At 40.2% G+C, this 26224-nt stretch overlaps 1 protein-coding gene across 13 annotated transcripts; it reads right to left on the bottom strand.

The window, feature by feature from the left end:
• Nucleotides 1-562: 562 nt before the first annotated feature.
• LOC139995654 (uncharacterized) lies at nucleotides 563-26224 on the bottom strand. Of its 13 annotated transcripts, none has more exons than XM_072019299.1 (10): nucleotides 25506-26092; nucleotides 25204-25263; nucleotides 24525-24964; nucleotides 21832-22070; nucleotides 19686-20663; nucleotides 18034-18385; nucleotides 15768-16173; nucleotides 14369-14640; nucleotides 13724-13908; nucleotides 563-5908 (listed from the first exon to the last, which is right to left on the bottom strand). In XM_072019299.1, exons 3-10 carry the CDS (start codon nucleotides 24624-24626, stop codon nucleotides 5845-5847), a joined length of 2598 nt encoding a protein of 865 aa, XP_071875400.1. In that variant the 5' UTR covers nucleotides 24627-24964; nucleotides 25204-25263; nucleotides 25506-26092; the 3' UTR covers nucleotides 563-5844. The 13 variants fall into 13 exon arrangements, with proteins under 13 accessions (XP_071875400.1, XP_071875399.1, XP_071875405.1 ...); XM_072019298.1 differs by having other exon boundaries at nucleotides 24525-24813; XM_072019304.1 differs by having other exon boundaries at nucleotides 24525-24813; nucleotides 25998-26077.

Raw genomic sequence — 26224 nt, 5'->3', positions numbered from 1 at the left:
GCGATGCAGGTACAACCGTTTATGATCAGCTAAAAGCGTGAAACCGATTCAGCTTGTCGTCTTTAAGGATGGCTACCTTAAAGTCGTCGATGGCGTTAAGTGAGGATCGAAAACGATAGGAAATTATGATCAGTCGTTACGTTTCTAAAGTCTTAACGCTTGCTAGCCTCGTAAACCGCGAACATCGATTCCTATGGCTCGACTTAACGTAGGGTAAACGATACGCGTACGTGCCGAGATCCAAAACTTCGAAATAAATCGTTCCACGTGTTCGCAACTTAAAAATGAAAGAAAAAACTGTGGTGTACATTAACGAACGAGCTTGAATATCGTAGGACAAAGATTTTCAGATATTCGAACGTAAATCACTTGCTTCTATCTTTCTTCGAGTAAACAGAGAACAAATCGATCGAATACTGCGAGGAGACTTTCGAAAAATTCAATATTTTTCTTTTTCTCGATATTCTAAATATTTTAACGTCATAAAATTATCCAGATCTCGGGATTTAATAGAAGATAAAGGTGCAGGTACTAGACACTGTGCGTAAGAAGCAACCTTCAATATCGATGATTTTTCTCATTAACCGGCGAGTCTCACGTACAGCGACGATTCCTCGCGGCAAGTGCGGCGCCTTTTTTCCTCTTTCACGGTAAAATGCAATTCCAGTTGAGTAACTCGCGTTTCCTGGCGATCGAGACGCTAATGACGGATTACGGCCGATGTTTGTCCTTGATTCTACTACTGTTATTATCTCAAATTATGACAGGCAACCGCGGACAGTCTCACGGGCGAGTAGTATACCACGCAGATTCGATGAATATGTAACGAGTCGGATATGCCGGCGACGAATACTGTCAGGATATAAAAATAACTTTCCACCGGTCTTTTTCCGGGCTTCGAGTTAAAGAGCAGGATAAACAACGAAGGCTAAACGAGATTCACGTCGCTACGTTTCCATCTGTAACCGAAATCGGATTCGAAACTCGTAGATACTCCTTGTATCGTGGTTGTAATACTCGGCTAGTTTTGCAACGACACATCCGTCGATACGTTTCGTAAAAAAATTATTTGGCATAAGCAACGACCCGATTGTTCCACGTTCAACGAAATAAAATCCTACGTCGAGCTCGATCTTTCGCCAGTCGCCGTACAAAGTTGCTCTCGCGATCCACTTGCCTCTATCGTTCGATCCGAACGCGATTCGCGGTTTCATCGTCGATGGCCGGACGAATCTGTTCGCGAGAAAGACGATATCCGTAACGTCGACGAGTCGTTAATCCATCAACGACCAGGACAACTGACAACGCGTGGGAAATCAATCAAGAGAACGAATTAAAGTGTGGAACTTGGTAAAATCGTAATCGCCTTTCGTCCAATGCCCAAAGACGAAATTCGATAATAGATAGACAGATGGTAAAAACAAATGGCAGAATGAAAGGCCTGTCGATGGATTAACTCGACGCGTTTGGAAACGATATCTTGAGACAGCCCTTCAAACGAAGACGCTCGATTAAAAGTCTAACAACTAGAACTCCGTTAGTTAGTGTCAGCTTATACTTAAAATCGTTAAAACGGTACTGCAACTGTTTGTCATGCCGTTTACATGTTGCACGGATATACAGATACAGGAATACAGACACGCGTTTAAATATTATGTTCCTCCACGGATGCACAGCGATTAAGATATACACAGCTCGGATTGTACAGTGTCCTATAGCCTCTTAAATACTTGAAAACTCCGTCGGACGATAATGTACACGCGTATAGCCTCTCTGTCTTTCCTCTTTTATCCTCTTCTTACGTTTTTCACAACGTCCTCTTTACATCGTTGTCGAACAACGGCGCGAACAACGACGCGAACGGCTGTCATCTCCTCGCTCTGTCTGTTACGCGCTCTTGCTCCTTCTCACTCTCCAGCGTATTATGCACAGACGTACTCCAGTTTGAAGAAATATAGCGCAGCCGTGGATTCAAAGCCCTCGAACGACGGCGTACCTGATACATCGACATACGTCAGCGTGTAGACGCTATTCCACGATTAGAAGCTTTAACTTCTCGGCGACCTAACGTAAGTCGAGGTTCGTGGAAAGTCGATGAACCGAAAGGGGATGATGATCGTAAGTCGAAAATATTGTACGCCATGTCCTTGCGAGCAAGTTTCCTTTTCGAGGACGTCGATGTTGAACATTTTTCGCAGTACGTTCATAGGAATGTAACGGAGCACCATTACGTTGGAATAAAAACTGATTTCCAACAATTTTTGTATATTGGTCCTCGATCCTGGTATCGTTGAGTCGTTTACTTTGGGAAGATTACTCGATTTTATTCTTTTTTCTCGTTTCTTGTTTCCTTTCTAATTTTCCTTGTTAATTTCCATGTTAGTTTCCAACTGCCGCGGTTAATTACGACTCAAAGGTGCCAGTCGAGGGCTAACAGGAAATAGTCCTTAAGCGAGGAAACGCTTATTTCGCTAATTATTCTTCGTTATATCGAGCGGTCCATAGAACTGGAACGAGTAGTTGCTTTTCGGTTTCTTCGACGAACATCGCTGTTTAAAGCGTCGTCGTGAAATCGATCGCTCCTCTATCAGCATATTCGTCGATACGAAATAACGAGACGATTGTCCCCTTGCAAACGGAAACTGCGTACGCTTCTATACGAGAACGACGTACGATCATAAAATATCGTTGCAACTACGACCAGGAAAGAAGCACTTTCTCGCTCGTTCCAATTACATAGACCATTCTGTATAACATACGGTAAACACGAGCAACAACACAAATCGTACAACGATATTCCTAGACTTAATAAAACCGCGAGAGCATGCGTGCATACTCGATTTCCGTGTTCAATTTCCAACAACTTCTGTTCCATTCTTCTCTTATTATCTTCTCGGTTAGACTTCTAACGACAAAGCGCTTGGCAGGACGCTTGGTTTAATCGCAAAATGTAACATTCTGCAAGATACAATTGCGATATATACATGTATATAATATGTATATATACATATTCTACGTATATACATTCTCCGAGTAATGATAATCGCGCCAAATTCGTCCAGATACCCAAAACACGTTTCGACGGTTCATTTCCAGCCGAGTTTTCCAACGCACTATATTTCTTCGAACGAGTATACACACACGCGATGGCGTAGAATACGCAGAGTGTTTCGCATGATCACGCGAACATTAGCGACGGTGAATGCTGCGATCCACGCGTGATCGAGACGCGCGTGAATCCTTTTGCGCCGTCAGTCGTCAGCGAACACGTCGATTCGACGATAGTTTTCATTATCATCGTCGTCGAGGCGTTATCACTTTGTATGAGGCCGAGTCGCAGCGAGGAATCGATATTGTCACTTCGGTAACGCGCGTTCAACGGTGTACTACGCGCAGAGTTTCCCGTAACGGGCGTTGCGTTGGTCGAGAGAAGGCGACGGGGTCGATTCTGCTTGAAAAATCGAACGGAGAACGCCGGAGTGAAATTTCGAAATGGAACAGAGAGCGTCGAAATGGAACTGCGACATCGACAAGAAAGGAAAAATGCACGGAATGAAATTTCGAAATTCCACGGACAACGTGGAATTTAACGGGTATCGCTTTTCCAGGATCGTTCGGTTCTTCAAACGGAAACGCAGGAAATTTTGCTGGAGATTGATTCGGCAGGACAAACGTGAAATAGTAACGCGTTGAAACTGGTTCCAAGGATATTCTAGGAATTTCATGTATTCGCGAAACGAAGGCAGACGACGAGGATGGATCTAGAGATTCGTCTTTTCTTTTCCTTTTTTTTCTTTTTTGGTAATTGTAGAGAATCAGGGAAAATGTTGTCAGCGTACAGTGGAAACTTCGACTTTGAATGTATGTTTTCTTTTGGACGATGATATCGTTTATAATAGACTTCCGCGCGTGCGTATGTGTTTCTTATACTTTGTATATAAATAACAATCGATTCGACCGTTTATTTATCAAATTCATATTTTTAGAAAGGAGAATTCGGAGCCTTTCGATTTCGTTTCTCAGACACACGTCACCTTCTTCTCGCCTGTTACGGGAAACTCTGTAAACGTTAAGTATCGAACGTAACGTGTATATAAAATGTAGAAGAATCTATTATATCGAACTTTCTCGCGAGAATCCTTCGGAATTACCTGATCGTCCTTCTAAGAAAAATTCGAACAATTCGTTCTGCCTTAGACGAACTTTTACGAGCTTTCCTCTAATTTTAATCGTCTAAGAAACAATCGAGTTTCTGCTCTAAATGTCGAGCAAAAGATTAAGCAAAAATACGTTGATAAAGGTATGAACACGATCTCGCGTTTATCCGTAAAATTATCACAAAATTTATGCAAAAGCAGTAAACACGACTTGAAGAATCATTTACGCGATATCGATCGAATGCAGAAAGTAGACTGCCGCGTATCGAGCGGTCCGAGTTCACAACGTTTCGAGTTTTCCCGTAGAAAACAATTTCATCGATTATCCCGGCCAAAATATCTCGTTAATTATCCACTTATTTAATTATTTTCGTTGACCGTTAAACATCGCGAACGTAAAGTTAAGAAACTAACGACCAAATATGAAATATTCTCGTTGATTCTCCTATATACCGTTTTTCCCGTTTCGTTCGAGCCTAAAAGAAACGTATTCCTTTTATCAATGTCGTATTAACAACAAGTCTACAACTACAATTAAAAAACGCTTGCGGCAAATTTCTTTTCTCCCTCTTCAATTAAAATCTTACGATCTCAAAGAGTATTATAAAAATAGTCTCGTATTTGTCTACCGTACTCGTGCTACGTGTTCTCCTTTGGATACGCGTTTTCCTCTCTTTCCTCTTCAACGTATCGCATACGTTGCAAAGTGTACGTGCATTCGTTTAAGAAGAAGAAAAAACGATAATGCGAAACAGGTAAACACGATCGTAAATGACAATAACGAGTCCTTCGTTGCGATTACGACGACGAGAGATTAGTATTACGACGAACCTTCTTAAATCTAAATATTTTCTTAAGAACTCGCTCTATCACTCCCTTTGCTATCAGTTCGAATCGTTCACGAACGGATCGATCGATGCGAAGTATCGCGAGAGATCCATCGATGCGATTATCTTTTTGTGCATCTCTTCGACGATACACGCGGTTTGTAACATACAGGTCCGCGCGACAATTATAATACTGATTCACCGATTTTCAGGCGGAAATCGTTCGCAGAGATCGGCAACGAGACATCTAGAACATCTCCTAAGTACACGCGTCGATGAAGATCGTCGCACGCTGGCTTTTATCGTTTATTATTATTTTATCTGTCGTTCCCATCGACTCTTCGTTTTCGAATTTCAAAGAACGGAAACTCTTCTCGTCTTTATCGTTACACCAACGCGAACGACCATCGATTATCGATGGAAACACCTTTCTCCGTTTTAAGGTACCGGCGAGGAAACGAGGTCCGTTTCCCCATGCGATCGAACGTACTTCGCACGATCGGAGAAAAGAAGGAATTCTCATGGAATTTCGCACGAATCAGCTTAAAATCGACGAAATACACGACTCGAATTCCGATCGTTGTTTGAAGTTTGCGACGTACGTCGGCCGTATCGACCACCGTCGAACGTCCCTTCGCGAAGCTTTCGAAGCGTCTCCTTCTCACGTCGACTTACCCTTCTCCGCGTTTGTACGTTAAGTGAAGCTTCGTGGATGATCACGACGGAAAGGAGCGTCACGTACTTGTTGAAACCATCAGAGATCGCGCGTACGTACGTGTTTCATCGTTTTCTTCTTCCATTCACATGGTGTACTGAGACAGCAAAATTCGGGGAGTCGTGAGGCTGGTCGGCGGTTCGGGTCAAGTAGTGCACCAGGCCAGGATCACTTTCTTGAAGGGAACGAAGATTGCACGGCCGGGATCGCTGCAACACGATTTCGTCGTAGAAAAAGATTTTAGTATATTAGATTTTTTGGTTGTTCTTTGTTTCGGTGAAAACGCATGGAAATTCTTTTGTTCTTTCAGTGTTGTCGTATCGTTAACACTTTGGGAACTGGAGACGCAAAATCGCGTCTTACGTACCTCGTGCGGCGTCCTATGAAAGATGTTAACTACCGTTGAATAGAACAGTAGGAAAAAGCAATGAATGCTATAAACAAATTGTGTTTTTACGTTGCGTGCTTGAATAATTGGAAACCATTGCGATTTTTAAGAAATTTAATAAAATAATAAATTTTGCTTAGTAGCTCTGCATCGAGGAAATTGTTTTCAAGCATATCGTGTTAGAAATAACGTCGCTACAAGTATCTTTAAATATGGTCGGTGATTTTGAAGAAAATGTTGCGCTTGTTAAACGCTGCTCGGAAAGTTCGTTGCGATCTTTAAGAAATTTTGACGACATAAGAAATTATATCGAAACATTTCTCGCCGAGAAACCCGAGAAATTCTGGAAGAATGGAATATTCGAGTCGCGTGAAAGGAGCAGAAAGGTTGTGCAACAAAATCACATCTGTGTAATTCAATAAATGTATATCGAATCGAAATGTAAATCGGAACGAACTTTCCCAGCGCTACCTTTCCAATCTTTTCGACGAATGTGTCAAGTACCTTCGTTGAACCAGTGAGTAAAAAGAAGAAAAAGAAAGACGACAAAGGAATGTAATAATTACAGTGTACCGATAAATACGAAGAAAGGATTGTACCGATACGTCGGAAATTGTATTATTTCCAAAGCTGAAACAGAAGCTGAAACTGAACGGAAGAGAGAAACATGATCATTTCGAGTAATATATTAGGTTGTTTTATCGCAACAAAATGGATCATACGTAATTCGATGAAATAATACAAAACAAAAAACCTTGCGCATCTATATTTGCTTATAAAACGAAAGAAACTTTTCGGCAATCTATTGGGTTGGCAACTAAGTGATTGCGGATTTTGTCATACCACCTAATGACAAAATCCGCAATCACTTAGTTGCCAACTCAATACTAGAAACTTCAATTTTGTACTGTACAAAGTGTGATAGAGTTAATTTGTCACGCGACAAAGTGATCGTCGATAATGAAACGTTACAAGTTTATTATCTAAATACAAAAATCCTTAGCTTCTTCAAAGACTTAACCGAAAGTTCTATCCTTCGAGAAATATTTACTCTCGTTAGGGGTACGAAGGAGAAGTTAAGGCTGAGAAACTGAATCGTGGCGTACATGTTGATGATTGTGGATTATTGGAAGGCGTAACAACGGTTAAGAGGGCAAAAGAAAGAAAGGGAATTAACGACCGGTTAAAGATCAATGTTGCTCGGTTCTCGTAGCGTGGTTCGCCCTTCTCGGAAGAATCGGATGAAAACGCCACGTAACACGTGGATCGTAAACCGGTGCCGACTTCACCAGCCAATAAGTCATTTGCATTTTCCTTGTACTTCAAACTTTGAGAGCGTGCACTTCGATTTTTATCACTCTATAAATCTGAAGAAACAAGGAGAAGTCACGCAATCGAGGCAGGTTACACTACGTTGTTTTCTACGCGAATCATAGAAAAGTACGTCGCGTTTCACGTTTTCTTCGACAAATTGCAGAAACGTAATTCACTGGGTCGCGTGCTGGAACTGTACGTCAGATTATGCGAAAATATCATTTTGGCATTATTCTTCCGTTTTAAATTTCCATTGATAAATTTCCTCTGCGAAGGCTGTACGAAGAATTATTTCAAAACTACTACCTCATTTTCCTAGAAAAAAGTATCGAAAACAATAAATCACTTACGAGAACATCGAAAACATCGAGACGCTAAATCTTCCATAGGAATACTATACACCTTCCTTCTTATTTTCCTACGAAAGCATCGAAAACTGAAAACGTTCGATTTCCTATGTAAACGCTAACAGAGTGAAATATTGCCGTAAAAATATTCCTCCTCGTTTCTACAAAAGCGTGGAAAACTCGGAACGATAAATTTCAAGGAATTCCCCTCTCGAATTGTTCGAGTCCTATCAACGGCGCAGAGCTACGAGAGGAATTTCCCTTCGACCGCATTTCCACGATTCGATTTACACGACGAGACTCGAAGCAACGCATAGATGGTAGGTACGTTCTCGAGATCAAAATCGGAGGAGGTGCGCTTTCAGGGTCGACGATCGTCACGCGACCATCTCGAGCCAAAGTTGTAGCGATTTTCCAAGGCTCCCCGCAGACCGACGTTTCTCACGATAACGTATGTGACAGGCATGGCTATCGACCAACCGCGTAAAGCCAACAACGTTTCATCCGTGTTCTGCCATTCGTTTCACTTTTTGGCCGGCTATCTCTATGTTACGTTTTATCGTCCTTCTTTTATCGCCAGCTATATACTACCAGTTCAGATATCTTTATCTTTCTGTCAAAATATCCTTTGTTAGATACGGTTTATGGACGAACAATGGTGAAATATCTCGTTTTCGCGAATCACGAATCATCATTTCATTCCCTGCAACTAATATCGCTTGCAAACGTTATAATTTAACACAAGTTTCTAGTCATTCGATCGTGACAGCTCTAGACCTATTAATTCATTATTTCATTCAACTATGGGCTTAGTTGTGAACGGCGAAGACACGCGCTATGGAAATGCATATTAGGATGTGCTGTGGCTAGAAGAAAAGGTCTAAGATATGTTCATGTTTGATTTGTCTAAATTCACGATGAAATTTACGTTGAGTTTACATTCGTTTGAGTTGAATTCCAGTTTAGGCAGGTTACACGGGTAGGAAGATGAGTTTTGAGAACAGTATATAAGATAAGAGACAAGTATCGTAAATGAAAATGGAACCGGAAGCGACCCAGCGCCGCAGGATCGCAGATGAATAAATAATAATAAATAAGATGAATAAATAATACAGGTTTCTAATTTAATTTGCAATCTAACGACAGAGAAATTGTTATACCAGAATCCCGTTTTTATGTAAAGCGCTTTCATCGTTTCTAGAAATATATCGAGTATTTTATACTAACTATTATATTATATTTTATAGTATCCGCGAATGTTCGTGCAATTGTAGCCACTTTATATTTGAAGCTGTAAAAGTGGATACAACGCGCGTGGATGTAATGGACGTGCACATGAGTGAAACAAATGCCTTCTTGAATCTCTTTCCTTAAATCGAAATCACAAAAAAAAATGAATCTGCATAAATATCCGCAGTAAGAAACGCAAAACACGATATTGTAAAAAACTGCAACGAATCGGGTTACATCACTGCGACTATCTGTTCGCCGTTAAATAATTATAAGCGAAGAATATGAAAAAAATAGAAATTAAATCTGCATATCACGCGAATAATATATAGTAAGAGGAATGAACACGTTGCACGATATTTTATAACGCTCAAAGTATAATATGTAAGTACCCTGCTAAAACGTAGTTACGAAAGCAACGGTATACCCGTGGGTCTAATTATTTCTTAATCTTTTACGTGAAATTGCGCGAACTCTTATCTCGACCGGATACATTTAACACAGCCGATCCTAAATTGATACTGCATTATAGTAAAAATTAGGTCAATTAGCCTTGCATCGTAATAATTATTCATTTGGTAACATAATCTGCCAGCGTATTTTACGTTTTCGTTAAGTTATATCGGACGTAACGCACGCAGAAGCAGTCCGGCTATGAGAATTTATAAAAATACCGATCGATCGTATAAAATAGTACATTTCACGTACCCACTCTTTTTATAGTCTTGGAATAAGAACAGGGATAAACCTTTCTCGTATGATATACGAAGGATACGTCGATTAAAATCTCAGATTTCAATGTTTTTCCAATCTGGACATCGATTGAATTTCATTAGAGCACTTAAGGCGCTTTCGCAAGACGCGAACTTTTATACAAATGCATATTTATACGGATACAATTAAGGAAACGCGACCTGAACAGAAGCTTCTTTCACCCGCCCTAAATACTTTAAATTGATCTATATTTGTATATTTTTGCGTATATCGATCTTACTAATTTCCTAAAATTCTTACTAAATTTTCCACAAATGTGCAAACATGCACAGTCCTTTTGTAATTAATAACTATATCGTTTCGAATCGTTCAATATCTTCTTCCGATTTCCTTCCACTCCTTCCAATCTTTATCAGACAATAATTCGCGCGACTCTCGAAATTCTAATGAATGTAAGAAGGTTAGAGAAAAGATCTGGTAGGATTGCAAAGTCGTACTATCATCGTCGAAAATACCAAAATACCTCTGTACGTTCAATAAGCATTTGCTCTCGGTCGGATCGATATCGATTAAAACGCATCACAGAGAACTAGCCGTGGAAAGCGTAAAAATAACGTAGCATTTTCGCTAGACGTTTCTAGTTTAAATATAAAGCGTATAGTCGATACAGAGGCGCATATATCGCTATACGTACACATAGGCTTGGAACGTGCTGGTCGGATCTCGACGATCTACGGCCACGACACGGCGGAGAGTCTGCATTACTTATTCATTGTGTTGTCGATCGGCGAAACACTTGCAGCAAAAGTGGCATTACGTTTAAACGTCGGTTCACGTGTTCAAACCGGCAAGGCGTAAAACGTTCTCAGTTGGCGAACCAAGAATAGCGATTACCTACCAGTCAGCGATAAATTCCTCAAACATTCAACTTTATGCACCAGGTACAAAGCTGTAGTTCCACGAACTCTTGCCCAATAGTTTCACCAAAAATTTTGCTAAACTTTCGCTACACAGCTTCGCTGCCTGCCTGATAGCGTAAGTCGAATCTACGAACGTAGATCGGACGACTTGAAAGTAAGACGGATTACGCACGTTCGATTGATTAGGCTATCGTCGCGTTTCCTTCGAACGATACGCGCGGTTCTATCTACCAGGCAAGTCGGTCTCGTGGTGCAATCGAGTGACGAAATGATACATTATGCAGTTTCCTTAACACGCTATACACTTTCTTTACTTTTAAACGCCCTGTATTTTTCAAGACGTTACGTTTCTCGTGGCGCGGCTAACTTTTAGAAGCACGAAGGATACATTCGATGTTCGGGTATCAGTAAGTTTTATGGCTGCTAGTAAACCGTCCGTAGATATTGGAAGATCCGCTGCTTTCCAACGAAGATAGTCGACCCAGATTAATTCCATTTAAAGGTGAATTTTTTAACCGTCGACTTTAACGCGATTTCAACATCGTAATACGTAAGAATCTTCGACTATTATTCCGCCACGTTGATTCAAATAGGCGTATTTGTTTAAGAGGGTGGTTTTGAGAAAGAGGATTTTCAGCGTCTAAAAACCAGGCGTCGAGTTCGCGTACGTTCGAAATAAACGAAACAAAAGCACACGATTCAATGAAATAATATAAAAGAAAGAATGTTGCGCATCTATTATTTCCTTGTGAAACGAACGCGACTGACTTTTCGGACAAGCCAATATAAACCGTCGTATGCAGATGAACTATTTTTCTGCCAGCTGGCTGCAATGACTCGAGCATTACCATTAGCGTTACCATTTGAGGGTTTCAGCATTTAGCATTACCATTCTACCCTCTCTCGTCACAATCGTTCGCGGTCGTCTATAATTTAGAAGTTGTGAGATTCGAAAGTCAGTGAGAAGTATTCCGTGAGCCTTCAAGTAAGGTATACGCCGACAGAATTTAGACGCGCTCGAAGCAACGAGCAAAGCCTTTTTCCTCCTGCAACAAAGAGGGTATTTTATAAAAATGTTAAGCCGACTTGCTGGAGACTCTGCTCGTTATCCGGCGGAAGTGAGCGAATTACCGGTTCTTTTACGCGAAGGAACAATGGTTATTAAAAATGGCATAGTATTATCGAGCGCGGCGTTCATAGGGCGAGCTTTGCATTCTTCTACGAGAGAGAGAGAGAGAGAAAGAGAGAAAGCAGTAAGTCTACGTTTACGTCACTCTGCACGTGAATACTCGTGCTCTCAGGTGCACATACGCGAAACTCGTACAAACGAGAGAAACTACGAGCAATAAGAGAGAAAGAGAGAGAGAGAGAAAGTTTATCGCGAGCGGAATTGCTTTTGTCACGCAGCTCGTTCCACGTTCGGCCTATTATCTCGAACACACGATGCAATTACGAAATTAAATACGTCGCCGGCCGATTCGGGAAAGGCGGCTGCTGCTTGTGGCTCCGGTGTAATTAAGGACTAAACCGAAGAAGTCGTAACGCAGGACCTTCTGTTTCGGCCACGTCGTCGAAAGGGAAGAGCGCCCATTGCCAAGACGCGGCAGGCCGGCCCTCGTAAATACAGGTAAACGAATGTATCACGAAAGCTCGTGCGCGCAGCAAAATGATCACTATTATCGTCTAACTGCAGAAACTCGAGCAATCTACTCGACCATCGAATATACCTGCTCTATACCGCTACTGGAATTCGAGGTTGTTTCGCCAAGTAGATAACGCCTTTTCAAGTATCCTTTGCCTCGATCACTATCTTCTCTCTTGGCTCGGAAGATGTTGGTAAATTACATTGTCGGATAGTTCCAATATCCAACGAACGTTCGATCAGTCGTTTCATCTTTCCTTCTTTCAATCTTACGCTGCCCTTCTTAGTTAGAATCTGTTATCGGTCATTCCGAAGACGAAGGAAACTATAGTTTTTGAAGGAAGAAAACGGAACATGGAAGTTCTTAAAAATAACGTTCTAAGAATCTGAAATATTTTACTGTTGTTTCGCAAAAGCGCGCACTGTGTAAAAGATAAGGAACACGAGGGGGCGGCGGGATTTGATGTATCTTGAAAAATTCAAAAAATGCACATTTCGACTGAGGAGAACTCGACCGAGAAAAATACATAAGAATGTGAATACATCTCTGTTAACTGTTGAAATACAACGATATTACACGCATAGACACAAATACTCTTACGCTCTTATACCTACACAGGCATTTGAACAGGACGCTTAGACAGGTCATACTCGTTACTGTATAGAGAGTGGGGTTCAAAATATTTAAAGGATCACGGGTCAATACCTACGTTTAGTCTGAGAGTAACTGGCCAACTGTCAACAATCCATAAATTCTTCACCTGCATACTTTGTTAATTATACCATATCACCCGCTCATATACATTTGGTTCTGTAGTTCTGTTTAATAAATATCACCGAATATTATTTTAACATAAACATTGTGTCTTCCATAGATTATTAGTCTTAACTTTAAGATTAAATTCTAACATTAACGATAAAGAAAGTAGGTAAGGACAAAAAGGAAGATATAGAAAGTAATTTCAATCGTATAAAATTCATTTTGCACGACTTTTATCTCGCACTATGACGTACGAAGCGACTACTGTTTCTCTTAAATAAAAATACATCGTGTTTAGCGTCAATATCGCTTTACTCTCATGATCCGATATCCATGTGGCATTTGCTAAGCGTCTCGTTAACACTATTTTCACTGCGGTAACAATGCAGAGTCGCGATTGTGACGTTGTGTTAATGGGCAACTGCTAACTGCGAAAACGCGACCGACGTTCGTTCGATAAAAGGCCTCGTTATTGTTTCAGCGAAGCAACGAAGCACGTTTCATAGAACTCTCTGACATAACGCACGAACCGTAATGTGTAACGACATGATCGTTACAACTCATGCGAATACGCGATGAACTATCCTCCAAAATAGATACTAACGAAATCTTTAATAGTTGACTAGTTAATTACGCTACGAAAGATAATTTATAATAATTTCCAGCGACAAGAAAATATACCTGATATAACGTACGTATGATAACTTACCAATCGAAGAATCTTCTGCCGTGAAAAGTGCCGTCGGAGGAGCCATTCAAATAGGGTAACTCCACACCTACGTGCGTTTCCTCTCGACCTGGTACAGGTCCGACGTATCTCACTCGTCCTTGAAGAACTTTACCCTCCGGCGATATAACCTTCACGAGATGATCCAGCTTGAGATCTCTTGGTATCTGTCGAAATAAACACCGTAGATCGTAAACCAAGAATCCTTTTTTAGATCAGCAAGTGATCTATCGTAAAGTATACGATTTTAATTCCAAGTGGTAACGATTTTAACGGATCGTTAAGATACGTTTTATCTATCATCGACGAGTTTAACGCCGATAACCATTCACCACGATTAAAAAGAGCGAAACTTTCAAGCATCTGACCATCTCTTGTACGTACAGTAATTTATCGATTAGGCGAATTGACAAGCTATTGTACAAGCTGTATGTAATAACTCTCCTTCATAATTTCACGTTTTTACGATTTTGCAATTTTACCGACTTATTTTACAATTATAACGGTTTAATCGCGCGAGAGTGTTTCCCACCGTTCCAAATGACGCGTTATCGTGCCACGTTCTAATCAATTGTCAGCGAAGGCGGATATATCGAGGCACACGCGAGACACGCTGGTGAAATTCACCTTTGGCAGGTACGGTCTAGCATCCTGCGGGGGATGCCAATCACGGATTAGATCAGGCTCGGAGTATCGCCGCGTACGTCTCCGCCTGGCTGTCTGTCGGTTCCAATAATCGGAACTGACGCCGCTACTGGAGATCGTCAGCATCGAGTCGATGCTCCGTCGTAAATAATCCTCAGCCTCGTCGATCAACGATTCCGTCGAATCGCCGCTGTTATCGCCGGTCACCAAATCCGAGCGCAGATTTGGCAGACTGCCTCGCGTCATCGGGCATTCTGCAAACAAACAGCGTCCTCACACAAATCACTTTACTGTTATGATGATACACCGTTTATAACGAGTGTCTGGCCAAACGATGTTACTTTGGTGGATCGTTTGGAAGAACTCGTTACTTATTTATTATTTATCGACGCCATCAGCCAGCATTATCGGACAATACGAATAAGTTTGGGGAAAAAGTGGTGCAACGAAACCTTGGGCGGTGTTTTATTTTTGTCGAGGTCGACGGGCTTCGCGTTTTTATCATCTTTCGCGTCGCAACAGAGTAATTAAAAAAGGTCTCGTCAAAGCACTGGTTCATCAGAGATTTTTTAGCAGGTAAAATAGAAAGAACGCGACAGGTTGCAGGTTGACTGGGTTTGATCCACTTGTAGTTATCGAGGATGGTTTACAGCGAAATGAGCGACACAAAAGAAAGCGAAGAAGATGCGTTTTCAGCTTGCGCGAGTAAAGGAAGTACGAGTTGAAACTTTACGGATTATCAACTAAGTAAACGTATTTGGTTTGCGGGAAAATTGTCCACGAATTGTAGTACTTTGTGTCTACTCTACGAAAACATCGGAAAGTACATGTTTGTATAGTTTCTATGGTTAATAATTGGCAAGAACAAATCTGTCTCAAGGTCTAAAATAATTTGATCCCGAAAGAATTAAGAAATCTCATTCCTGAAACAATATTAATCAGAGCGTTTGCAAAAAGTCGAAGAGCGCCTTTAATGGACTGTTTTATTTGGCAGGAACGAAAGATTGCAAAAATAGGTGCAAAATATTGAAACGATATTAAAATACACCCACGTAATGTACATCAGTTACGATCGAGTGACTCGTCTTATAACGTTGCACGGAAACACGAACCTGCGATATGGTTCCAGTCGATTGTAAGGTTTCTGAACGCGATAGAAGGTTAATTTGAAGTGGCTGAGCCTGAGATTCAATTAACCGCAACTGGCTTCTGCGAATAAATAGTAAACTACATGCCCATTTACGACAGTTTATCTCGATTGAAATTAACTCTACAGGCGTCACTTAAATTACACACGCGCAATTAAGATGTATCGTAGCAAGTAGACAAACTGTAAACAATGATTTGAACATAAAAAGGTTACTGTGACAGAAAGACAAACCTTGGAAAGTGACCTTCGATCGCGTTCTCTTTGGAACGCTCTTAGAAGCTTTCGAGGACGTCGCAGGAGGATGCACGTGTGTAGGCGAAGAGGGCATAGAGGACCAGGTTGGTCTGGGGGTAGAAGTGGCCGCCGGAACTCTCCAGGTATCGAAGGACGTCGCGTTTGCTCTCCACGAGTGTCTTCGAGATGGGCCACCGACAACCTCCAATCCAGGCGACGGGATCGAGGACAAAGAGCCACGATATCGAGAGGAGTAAAAGTCGGTGGAGAGGCGACAATCGCACGGACTCGGAAGTCCTGTGCTGGGGTTGCAACGAGGCCAAAATCCTGCAGGAGAGCCGAGCGATTCGCGGCGATGCACATCCGGTGTTCGAAGGCCACAGCCGCGAGAACTGAAACAAGTCTGAACAAAAGGAACGATATGAGTCATTGTTGATCATTCCGTAATAGCAAAACCGATTGATTATCCGGTCGATCTACCGAAATGTGTTCGAGTAGAACGAGTTAATTTTTAGAATAACGCACGGAATCGGAAATACAAAATTACAAAATAATGGACAAATTTTATTTCGTATTTTATTTCGTATTTGGGACATTTATTAGACTACGAATGTAAGAACAAGCTCCAGCGTTGTTTAATTTTCATAAGCAGCCGATTTTCCATGTTTTAAATTAAAACTCGTTCAAGGACGAAATGGAACTGATACGACGGAAGAGCAATTCTAAAAGAGATAAGCGATTCGTTATTCGCATTTCAGTGAGATATTTAAAACCGTAGGTTCTCTTGCACCGCACCGCAGCGGAAAGCAGTACAATCGAATAATAGAGGAACAGTAAACATTCAGAACCTACAGTATCGGAATAAAACAAAACGAGGCAAGCAATTAGTCATCCAAGTTGACGGAGAGGCGGAATTGAAACGAACGTCAAAGTGAATCGCATTAGCTTTATTCGTTCGACCTTCTCCCACGCGCGTATCATTTCTGTATATATATATATATATATACATATACAGAATGTACATACATATAGATAAAACGGTGTTACGCCATTTTAAGAATAGTCTACTTTACTGCTTCCGTTGATCACCTACGATATTGAATTTCTATGCGCATGGATAAAGATAGTTTTAATTATTATTATTTCGTGTAATATAACCGTTTTCCAAAGAGCTGTCCTTTACCAAGAACGTGTTACTCTAACGTTAATAGTTGGATTCTTCGAAGTGAATATGCAGTAATTCCATTTCAGAGGTGATTTCAAACACGTAGGATACTTGGAATCGGACCTATTCATCGAGATAATAAAGAATGTTACTTATTACGTTAATACGATAAATAAAAAAATATTAGACACCAACAAAATATATTTTTATTGTCCATTATCAGCTAAGTATACAGAATATTCATTGGCATCTGAAATATAACGTAACGTTAAACAAATATAACAAAATACATCTCTATAAAGTATAATGGTTATCAAACAAGCGTTTAAACAACACACATACAAAGTTTCATAAGTATATCATTATCAACGTGCAAAAATAATGTTTGTTACAAAAACAATGCTGACGATTAAGACCTAAATATGACAGGAAGACTGCTCAAACATTCCATCGCAGCATCGTACGTAAATATTGGGAACGAAGACAAAGAGAAGAAAGTTGGGATATTACGACCGATAATTATTCGTATTCTGACCTGGGGCTCATAAAAATTGAGATTCTACGATCCTGATTACACTCCATTGACGCTAGAATGATGCCATTCGCACTCGCTACCCTTCCACTTCTCTGTTACGTGTACAATCCTACGAGTCCTTTAACGATTCAGAAACGTTTATACTACTTGATAAACAAATCTAGTTCGTATCACAAATGTTCGCTATAAGTTCAGCTTACACTCCAGCAGCAGGTCTGGGTTCGATTCTTAAACGAATAACTCCATAAATATGCATCATTCCTTCTCACACGAGCGCAAACCAACGTTACGCGATGTCTCTCTCGCTTTTTCTCTCAAATTGTCGAAACTTCAAAAATATCAAACACCACATTGCACGGAAACCAGTGATTCTTATATAAAATGCATGCTGCAGTCGCGACATACTATCACCCAACATCAACATACTGCAAACTATAAACTCCTAACATAATGTATTTATCGTACTTTCCAAATCAAAAACTACAAGATTTGTGCTTTGACACAGAAGTATCGAATCTTTATCTTACGGATTATGAAGATTCTGATCCGAATTCGGATCCTACCTGTGCGTGTGGGTCGTGGCAGAGATGATCGGCGCTTCTGGACAACTCTGGCACCATGCTAGTGAAGCTGATGTCCGATAGCATTACTCTTCTAGCTTCCCGGGTTTTGTCGGACAATCGAAGTCTTCCAGGCACCCCGGTAGGCAGAGCGAACTTGCTGGGCAACGTGGTGAACGTATGAGCCACTTTGTGCGCGAGATAACTCTCGGAACGCCAGTGGGCTGGAAGCGCAGAAATGTCAGTTTGGGCACCAGACTCTCGTCTTGCTCCGCTGATTCTGTCCATCACCGGTCGCAATGGTGCCGCGCTCTTTCGTCGACTACCCGCTAAAGCTTCACGATGAATGATCGGTCTGAAAAAAGGTATAAAACTATACCGTAAATTGTTTAACGTACTTCGCATGTTAGCCATCTCTCCACTCTTCCAAGAATCGCACAATTGCGATAGCAGGCTTCTTAGTTCAAACGTTGCATCGAGTATACTTTTGTTTTTCAAAACGCGTTGAAATATTTCAAATTCCTCGTGTCTTCTTATTTTACATTTTAAGGAAAGTTGTACGGACTGTTAAAAAGTAACGTTATTATTGTTGCAAAATTTATAAATTTCTAATATATCGATGACTTTTTCTAGAAATCGTGTAAGCACAGACGATGAAATTAACGATACGATTCGTTCGATATGTCGAAGCATCTTCTGTTAAGGTAGCTGCAAGATGTTGAGCGTTAAATTTGCTGTGACAAAATTTCATATCAAATTACGTGCAATTTCGAACTATTAGCAGCTCGTCGTTGACACCCGAATACTATTAAAGCCTAGACCATCGACTGTGGCCTCTGATCTAATTTTCAGCCCATAATTGTATCAGAATCAGAGCCAATTTCTGATACAACACATACCTCGCTCTATTCTCACACGACAAACTGAAATCATCAAACTACCCAGCGAATCAATCGAGAGAGATTCGTCGATGATATTTCATTAATAAGATGTGAAATGAACGATGCAAATAGAAATAAAGAATTACTTTGTCGCGCTAACGAAACAATTTTAGATACAAACGGATGTGTTTAATAAGTTATTGATAATAATAACTGACGACGTAATTAAATCGCATAAATACGCTTGTGCGCTAACGAACAGGAAACACGTTTAAAGTGTCGTTTCGTATATGCGTACGCATCATTCGTTAGGAAGCCTCGCATGTGGCAAATTGCCGTACGCGAAAAAAAAGCAGTTGGAAGTAAGTGAAAACGTTTTATGGCTGTTAAATACCAAGCAGCTAATTAAAGTACTTTCAACGAATACATGCATACATATATTAGCGTGAGAGTCTTTCATCAAGTACAGACTGAAGAGCCCTACGAGATGTTAAATAAAATGTCGGTACACCTATTCAAGCGAAAAGATCGGGTTTTCTTTCTTTTCCTCCGTTCAGTAATGATTAATAATAATACCCACGATATTTAGTATATCCTTCAACGAAACCAATAGATATTCGATAAAAACAACAAGTAATTTAAATAAAGATTGACGCTCCAACTGTTACATCTTTCCACACGCTCGACGGAGGCCTGGAGTTCGTGTAACGCAAGTGTCGAAAAAATAAAATCGATAGGCTATCGTGCAACGCTAAAAAAGAAGCTGCTAGTTACCTGTATGCAGTAGGTGGCGCGGCTAAAGTGTTCCTCCTGACCGCCTGTCTGGTAGCATGCTCAGGTTCTTCGACAACTCCACACTTGCTGATATCTGTTTCGACCAGCACCGAGCACTGAGACCATATTTTGTTCAACCTGGTGTTAGAACTTTCGTCGAACCTATCCACGCTTTCCTCGCGATCGATGCTCGAGCTCTGCGAAGAAACCGCTTCCTCGACGGAGCTGGTCTTCTCACCATTGCACACCAAGGACTCGCCCTCGGCTGATTTAGCGTACTTCAACAATGCCGGTTGACCAGTAGGCGCAGACTGTGGCCAAGTTTCCGTCTCGGTTATGGAGACGAGATCTTCCTGAAGACCAAGATCGCGACAGGTATCGTCCGTGGTGAATATCAGCTCGATATCGTCCAACTCCTCGGACTCGTTCTCGGATTGGTCGTTCGGCTTCGGCTGGTCGGCCAATTGATTCTGGCGTTGATGCTGCTGCAACACTTGCGTGTCCGGATTATCGCTGAACACCGAATTGTCTCCGTCGGAAACAGATTTCAAGCTCAGATCCTCGAGATCCTTCTCTGGCACCTCCAAGTGATCGACCTGCGCCGCGCTCCCATCTTCCGCCTCGACGTCCTTGGATCGTCTATTCGTCAAGGCGGAAGCCAGGTCGTTCGAAGTCCCACTCTTCGCCGTATCGTCCAAACTGACACCAGATATTCCAGCCTGAGGTTTAACAACAGTCGCGTCTCTCGACATCGTACACTTCGACATCTGATTCCTGGATTCCGATTTGGACGAGGATTCTACATGACTGTTAGGCACTTTCTCGACCGTACGAGACTGCAGATCGGGAATCTCGCCGTTACCACTGGTGTTGCTATCGGTACGTGGCTCGATGACCGGCTTAGGTGCCTCTGCCATGTCCTCCGTGTCGACTTTGTCCCTGGACGCGTCCATGAGTACGCCTGCTTGCTCTGACAGACTGACACCGTTTACAGGGTAAGAATGACAGCGAGAAACCAGCCGCGTATGCACGCTACACGTGGTTATTAATAGGTGCATCGAGAATGGAACGCGTTCCTTTTAATTAACACTAACGCCACGAAGAAGCTTCATTTAGCGATTCGCGCTTCTAACTAGTGAATTACGCGAATATCTTCCGCTATTATCCTGAATATTTAGAATATTAGATTAATATACATAATAACATTAACTGAGCTAGATGAGTTATACTATTTTAGACAGAAACAGAATGACCTTATCGTGGAAATGCTAAGTAGACTTGAAATGTACGTATAATAAGAAAAAGAAAGATATATTTAATAACGAAAGAGCAGCAACAACTGTCGAAACTCTTGCACGACTCTTTTAACTGATCAAAAATTTACATACAACTCTTTTGCTTATCGGTCATACTGCGCTTTTAAAGATCTCACACGCATGGCACACAATTTTGCAAATGTGCAATATAATCTCCACGTACTACCATTCGTGTCAAATCTCTACGTGCATTCTCAGAATCGCTTTTCATTCGTTATCGATACATTAGCATAAACAGTAAACATTTGCTCAGTTCTCAATCGCGCGTTATCCACGTGAATTTTTTGCTGAAATACAGTGAAATAAACGATGAATAAATAAATGGAACACACTTTTCTAATAGTTTCTATACGTTGACACGTTGACAGCCATTACGTTATTGCTTTTTTTCCTTTTTTTTTTTTTTTTTACTACATTTACAACGATTAAAATAAATCACGTCACATCGACTGAGAAATTTTTAATATTTAATACAGCGACTAGATAAAATGGTAGAACGGAAAGTGTGCTATTCGACGATTATCAATTTTCATCGGAACGTAATATTTTGCAAAAATCAAGTGCGTGAAACTTTTCCGTCTATTACGGTCTACCGAGCAAAGTGCGTAAAATTCGTGTGGCAGTCAATGTTTTCACGTTATTGCAATTCGTTTCTCTGCATTAATGTTATTCGTAAATAAAATCAATAAAACGAGTCTTTCTGATCTGGGCTAGATGATCACGATGATCGTGAAACGCGAAAATAGAACAAGATGATCGCGCGTGACAAAGGGAAACGAAATCCGCGGACGATCTCTTAATTGCTCACAGAGACGCATTTCAAGACTCACTCTTTGACGTCTTCTACTGCGAGTGAAAAAAGACGGGCCTGGGGCGGCGGGCTTGTGGCAGCATCACTAGAAAACTCACTATTCCTGCTTAGAATCTTTCGCCTAAGGACGTGATTCTCAAGAGCGAGCCTCTCGACGACGTCAACGTAGCTCTCGCCAGAAAAATCACCAACGCTCTGCTTAAGACGGCGAAGCTCTTCCCGCGAAGAATCCAGCGCGGAGCGCAGCGATATCACAGTCTGAAAGGATGCATATCGAAAAATCACTTTTATCCGTCAAACATATAACACTTCTTTCTGAAAAGAATTTTTAAAACGATTCCTCGCACTCAAAACACAAATGATAAGTAGAGAGCGGATTTTTGTGCGCTTATAAAAAACTCGAAAGAACGCGCATAATACGAAAAGTTATACGAAATGTCCGTAAGTATAGCGCTCTTCGTAATATTCGCGAGGTAAAACAATTTCCTACCGGAGCTCTACTTTTTTAAATTATACTCTGAAGAATTAAATTATACAAATTTGCGTAAAAATCCGCAGTCTAACGACAAGGAGGATAAAGTTTAAGGAGATTCGAATGCAAGATTAACTCTGGTACGATCCCCGAATTTTGTATGTCTCTCGGTTGTCTCGTTTCGCTTTCGTCACAACGGAGGAAAGGACTTTTCATCGTTTAAGAATATCTTTAGCACAAAATTAAAACGTGCAAGCGCACGTGTCGCTTATTTTCTTCTAATTTAGAAACTTCCCTAACGATAAAAGGATAAAAGATTCTCGATCGAACGAACGAAGGGACAAATGTGATTTTATAGTAAACGTTTCGTCGCGTAAATTCTATGCAAATATATCGGAAAACTAACATTGGAACATTTTCAAGTTATAATTAAGCGACCTAAGTATTCTGCGTAAGAACGTATAACCCTACGAATATAACAAGAAATTTCCAATTTGCTACTTTCCAATTTCTAAACAGTGTATCAAACAAAATTAACCTTGCCTAATTATAACATCGTTTTCTTAACAAACACTCTGCGTCTATCATTACCGTGAACGATAACAGCAGGTTTCAGTTGGAACGTTCGCAAAATAGCTGCGATTATTATGGGTCACCGTTGAACCAAGGCGCTATCGGGAATTATTGTAATTGAGACGATGGATGAATGTTTGAAGAGAATTGCACACATGATCAACTTTATTACCTTTTCGATTTCATTCGCCGTGTACATTTAATGATTGGGTCTTGGTGTATTCTTAAGAAAGATATTCACATCATACGCTATTATTGTATACTATCGCGAGTTGCCTATTGAAATTACAGAGTGATCGATGATTTTTCTTTTTTTTTTAATTTATCGAGCAGTCGCGCGATTGAATTATCCGACAGTTCTGATTAGTCGTGTTCGAGATGGAAATTCAGAAAATGATTAGAACATGGGAAATCCGTGTGATAAATCTGTGAATCAGCAATAATACCTATGATTACAAAGTTAATAACGCTATTCCGAGACGAATCACGTACTTTCTAAGACGAATGAAATCTCGCAAGACGAAATGGATCTACTATCTCGATGGGATAAAAATCTTGGCGAAAGCTTGAATCTATACTAAAATGCTTGAATGGACATAAATTTCGTTGGTTTGAATAGGTGGTCGTTTTATTAAGTAGTTCAATGTAATTTAGCTTAAGGTAGCTTAATAATCGAGTGCTGGCGATGCACGGTAGGAAGTGCGGTTTGATTTTCCGCTGGAACAAAGATTAGAAATAAGACGATTCGCGTTTCCATATTACGCTGAATAAAAATCTCACGGTATGTATTTGAATACGCGAATAAAAATATCAGCTTTACGAATAATAGCAATAATTAGAAAATAGTTTATAATTAGAAAATAATTTCATTAGAATCAAAATATTTATTATAACATCCTGAATTTTTGTTATGATTATTAACATATAATCTGATCTACCATGAATCGTACACAGAAGAAACATATCATACACTAAGGTCAAGGGATCACAGAGGTAAAAAGATCGAAAGAGAGTGAACAGCATCGGTGTATATGAAATCGATGGCTCAGGTAAGGGTGTATAAAGTCATCTGCTGTCCTTTTAGCAAGCATCGTGTCATCTAACCAATCACACACATACACGCGCATTAATAATAAGTCAGGCATATTGACACACGTAGGTATAACAAAGGAGCAATTTCTTCGAAATTAAACTTATTCTTTAACTGACGAACAACTAGTAACAAACAGGTAGTAAGTTGACAAAAACTGGCTTTTTGTATCTACCTACATATGTTGTAGTTGTACGTAATATTTTATAAAGTTCCAAACAAAAGTTCAAAGCAAGTACATAAATTATACTCTATACGTTTTTGTTTAAATATATATACCTTACTATACAAGAAAGAAATAGAATAGCATATCAAACTTTAACAGAAATAGTTTTTTAATTTTACGAATTTGAAATCTATTTTCTAAATATAACACACACACACACATACATATATATATATAAAATAACGAGTTTGAAATTTGTATTATTTAATTAAAACTTTTTTACAAGATTGTTCTATACCAAGATAGGAAAGAATAAAATAAACGGGATGAACACAAGTTCAATTATTGTGATTAATTGTAACAAAGTTAATCGTGGTGCATTAATTAAATTTGTGATTCAAACATTCAAACCTGATGCAAGGCCCTGACAACGTCTAGTCCGGGGATTCCCGGGGATGGCAGGGTAAGCTGCAGCCCCTGATGGTGAGACTGCCGACCAGCTTCAGCTTCCATGCCTCCTCCTCCCCGCCCGATATTTCTAACGAGATCTTGCCACCGCCACAGGTCATTCCGAAACCGTCTTTCTCTTTGTTCGTTTCACCACGTTTTTACAATTTCACCGATTCGAATCGATCGCGTTGTTTCCGTTACCACATACACCCGGGACCACTGATCGATTCCCCCTCGCTGGACCTCGAATCTTTAATGAAATACCGAACAGATCAATCGCTAAACTAGTCACCAACGATAATGCTAATTCGCGAAAACAATCGTCAGTTTCTATTTTCCTATTTCACGAGAGGGGCGTGAAATCGGATGCAAAAACACCATGGACACCCTTAATGGCAACGCTATAAATAGAGCCGAAAATGTCAGGGATAGTTAATACACTACGCTATCCATTTTACGTTCGAAATTACAAAATTAGGATTGAACAAGCGATTTTAGTTTTTCCTTATAATGTTATGTTTAGTCACGGATGAAAAACGATTTAAGAAATTTTCTCGATAATGCTGTTTATGAACAAAGAAAACAATCGGAAATAACTGCATACAAGTGAAACATCATACATCGTTGTTCGAAATATTACCTTTTACGTTGAACGTAGGTTTCACCGTGTCGTGAATTTTCTGCGCGCTATGTTTGATTTCTAAGTGATTGCAAACGAGTGTTATTCGTCAAGCAAGATGTGTATAATATATTTTTATTGTAATTTTGAATGACTGTATAAATAAATTTGATATATAGTATATCTTTAATATACTATGTAAAATGAAAATTATTAAAAACGATAGAAGTGGAAAATTGAAACATCAATATTCAAGGAAAGAAGCTGCGCTTAAGATACAAGCGAGCTTTTATAATTTTTCGTAAGATTAAATTGCAACTTACTTTTTACACGGATTTATCAATATACATCAAGACCATTAAAAAAATTGATTATCAATAAAAAAAATTAATATTTTCTTTCTAGAAAGTGACGCCGTAGTAACTGCGCGTAATACCATACGGATTGATTCACTTTTACGCACGCACTTTATCGTTCACTGTCGAGAACGTACTACTGAGAACAACGTTTACGACGGTGCTTGAACAGAGTTTTCCAATAAGCAGTCATTGTTAGAACTACTAAAAGATACTAATCAATATGGAACAGCTCGAAGGGTTTATAGGTACCACTTTAATCGTAATCGCTAAGCGCTTCAAATCTATTAGCCCAATGTAATTATACTCCTCAAACACCGATTATCATTTAATTCAGAGTTTCCTTCTTATGTATACACAATAATTCACCAATATCGTTTAATTAAAGTTTTTATATCAATGAAAAAAAAAAGAGAAAGTCCACTTGTATATCTCGATCTTAATAATATATAAAATTACATTTTTCGTAAGTACGACGCGGTAGCGTAATTTTCATACGAATGTCAACAATATAGTTCGAGCTGTCACTTGGCCTTTAATGCAGACGACGAAATAGAAATACATACCCAATTACACCAGGCTTGCCAACGTTGTATGATGCTACTCACGACAAGGAGCATTTTCACTAGGAGATGAATGGCAAATATCGCAAAACTTAATAATTCCCGTTTATCGCTACACATTGG

The sequence above is a fragment of the Bombus fervidus genome, chromosome 16, assembly GCF_041682495.2.
Source record: "Bombus fervidus isolate BK054 chromosome 16, iyBomFerv1, whole genome shotgun sequence".
Classification (NCBI taxonomy): Eukaryota; Metazoa; Arthropoda; class Insecta; order Hymenoptera; family Apidae; genus Bombus; species Bombus fervidus.
The sequence above is the reverse complement of the archived record's forward strand: the minus strand, read 5'-3'. Positions and strand labels throughout refer to the sequence as shown.